This window comes from Octopus bimaculoides, chromosome 24 (assembly GCF_001194135.2).
Source record: "Octopus bimaculoides isolate UCB-OBI-ISO-001 chromosome 24, ASM119413v2, whole genome shotgun sequence".
Classification (NCBI taxonomy): domain Eukaryota; kingdom Metazoa; phylum Mollusca; class Cephalopoda; order Octopoda; family Octopodidae; genus Octopus; species Octopus bimaculoides.
Genome location: NC_069004.1, coordinates 25,111,051 through 25,113,722, shown reverse-complemented (window position 1 = coordinate 25,113,722; position 2,672 = coordinate 25,111,051). Strand labels below are relative to the sequence as shown.

The following is a 2,672-nucleotide window of genomic DNA, read 5'->3' as shown; positions in this document are numbered from 1 at the left end:
ATATATATATATATATATATATATATATATATATATATATATATAGATAGATAGATAGATAGATAGATAGATAGGTAGATAAATAGATACGTGTGTGTGTGTGTTTGGATTGATGTATGTACACCCAACTGGGAGATAAACTGTGACAGTTTGCTTACGTCTCAGTAATTTGCTTACGTCTCGAAAAAAGTGTCCGATAGAACAAGTACCGAATTTTAAATAAATAGTACTGGGGTTGATTTGTTCGACTACAGCCTTAAACGCAATACCCCAGCATGGCCGCAGTCCAATGACTGAAATCAGTAAAACGTAAAACATAAAAGAATCTATTTAGCGTCTACATAACAATTATAATTAAGTTTAGAACAAGTAGAAGGATATATTTTCAACGCGTAAATACTAAACAGTATATAAATATATAGGATAAAATCCTTTTAAGAGCAAAACATTTTCTGTTGCTAAAAGGATTTTATTCTTTATATATACTGTTTAGTATGTGTTGATGTTATTCTTTATATATACTGTTTGGTATGTGTTGATTTTATTCTTTATATATACTGTTTAGTATGTGTTGAAAATATTTCTACTTATTCTACAATACATCTTAATGCTTCAAAAACAAAGTTATGTTTGCTTACACATGACGAAATCTATAATTAATTTGTCCAAATTCCCATTCATTCGTTACAAATAGAATCTATTTATTCATAGGCGCAAAAGACCACTGTATACTATGAAGTTTGTTTTCTAACAGCATAGGTCCAGGTTCAATCTCACTGCGTGGTACCTTGGTCTTCTACTATAGCCTCGGGTCGACCGAACGCCCGTGAGTGGATTTGGGAGGTAAAAACTGAAAGAATCCCGTCGTATATATATATATATATATATATATATATATATATATATATATATATATATATATATATATATATATATATATGTGTGTGTGTGTGTGTGTGTGTGTGTGTCTGTGTCTGTGTGTATGTGTCTGTGAGTGTGCTTTTCCCCCACTACCGCTTCACAACCGGTAATTGTGTGCTTACATCCTCGTAATTTAGCAGTCGCTAAAAGAGACAGGATAAGTACCAGGCTTAGAAAAGAAAGATCTGGGGTCGATTCATTCGACTAAAAATTCTTCAATGTGATACCCTAGAATGGTAACATCCTAGTGAATGAAACATGTAAAAGACAAAAGACAAACCTTAAATAAAATGTATATAAATAAACTAGAATTTGGTTTTTGTATGCACTGAATGTGTATATTAAGATACAAATGAAACGATGATTTATTTTGGAATACAGAGACGCTTTTAGAACAGCAGAAACATTGGGTAAATTACCCTTACAAAGCGGAAAAATTTATCAACAAACATCTATGAGACTCGAACCCATATCTCTTGATAAAGCCACAATCAAGCGCTTTACCTTTAAGCTAAACTGCCTGCGACTAATCAACCTGCTCTTTAGATGCATTTTAAAGCTAAATGTGCAACCACGTGTATAAAAATCTAAACAAGCTAATAAAATGTATTAGAGTTCTTACGAGAAGAAAAGTCTATAACGTAGAATTATACTCCAGCGGCAACGATCGTCAAACATGCAGTTAAATCCAGCAGTTTAACATTGAAAGGCTACTTTACCTGAGAGAGTTGGGCAGATTAAGCTTGATTACAGTATATAGTTACCTTTAGGGACATTCTCTTCAAGAAGGATATTGGACGGTGAAGTACAGTCATTGTCAAAGACGGCTACAAAATAAAATTAAATTAATGAGCATAAAAAGAAAACGGGGCAAGTATAAAACAACACGAGTGTTAATAATGATTACAAATTTTAGCACATCGGCAGTTTATTTTGAGGAGAGGTGTTACGTCGATTACATCGACCTTAGTGCTCAACTGGTATTTATTTTATCGATTCCGAAAGGATAAAAGACAAAGTTGACCTCAGCGGAATTGGAACTCAGAACGTTTTTGCCAGCTCGCCACCTTAATAATAATAATAATCCTTTCTACCAAAGGCAAAAGGCTTAAAATTTTGGGAGATAGGACTAGTCGATTACATCGACACCAGTGTGTCACTGGTACTTTATTTTATTGACCCAGAATGGATAAAGGTAAAGTCGACCTCGGCGGAATTTGAAATCAGAATGTAAAGAGGACTAAATGCTGTTAAGTATTTTATCCAGTGTGCTAACAATTCTGCTAACCTTAGCGTTTATTAATAATATTTTTTTCTGTAAAACAGGTACAATATGTAATGTTAATAGAGTAGTATATAATTTGCTTCGTATATTAGTATTATTAAAACTGTGATATGTTATATTAGCAGAACTGCTGTCTGGTGACAAGTTTTCTCAAATCCCAAGGATTTTTGACGAATAGAAGTCGGGACTTTTCTGCATGTTGACAATGCGAATCTCAATTCCAATATCGTTCAGCCTTTTCATCCATCATCATCCATCATCCACCATCATCCATCATCCACCATCATCCATCATCCGCCATCATCCATCATCCTCCATCATCCATCATCCAGCATCATCCATCATCTACCATCATCCATCATCATCCATCATCCATCATCCATCATCCATCATCCATCATCATCATCATCATCATCCTTCATCCATCATCAATCATCCATCATCAATCATCAATCATCCATCATCC

The 2,672-nt window shown here is 33.9% G+C and overlaps 1 protein-coding gene across 3 annotated transcripts in view; it reads right to left on the bottom strand.

Moving 5' to 3' along the window:
• LOC106879830 (cadherin-related family member 1) overlaps positions 1–2,672 on the bottom strand; it is a 56,319-nt gene that overhangs the window by 41,921 nt on the left and 11,726 nt on the right. For all 3 annotated transcript variants that reach the window (XM_052976452.1, XM_052976453.1, XM_052976454.1), the window contains one exon: positions 1,686–1,748. In XM_052976452.1, the coding sequence (XP_052832412.1) occupies positions 1,686–1,748 (63 nt within the window). The remainder of the gene's footprint in view (positions 1–1,685; positions 1,749–2,672) is intronic.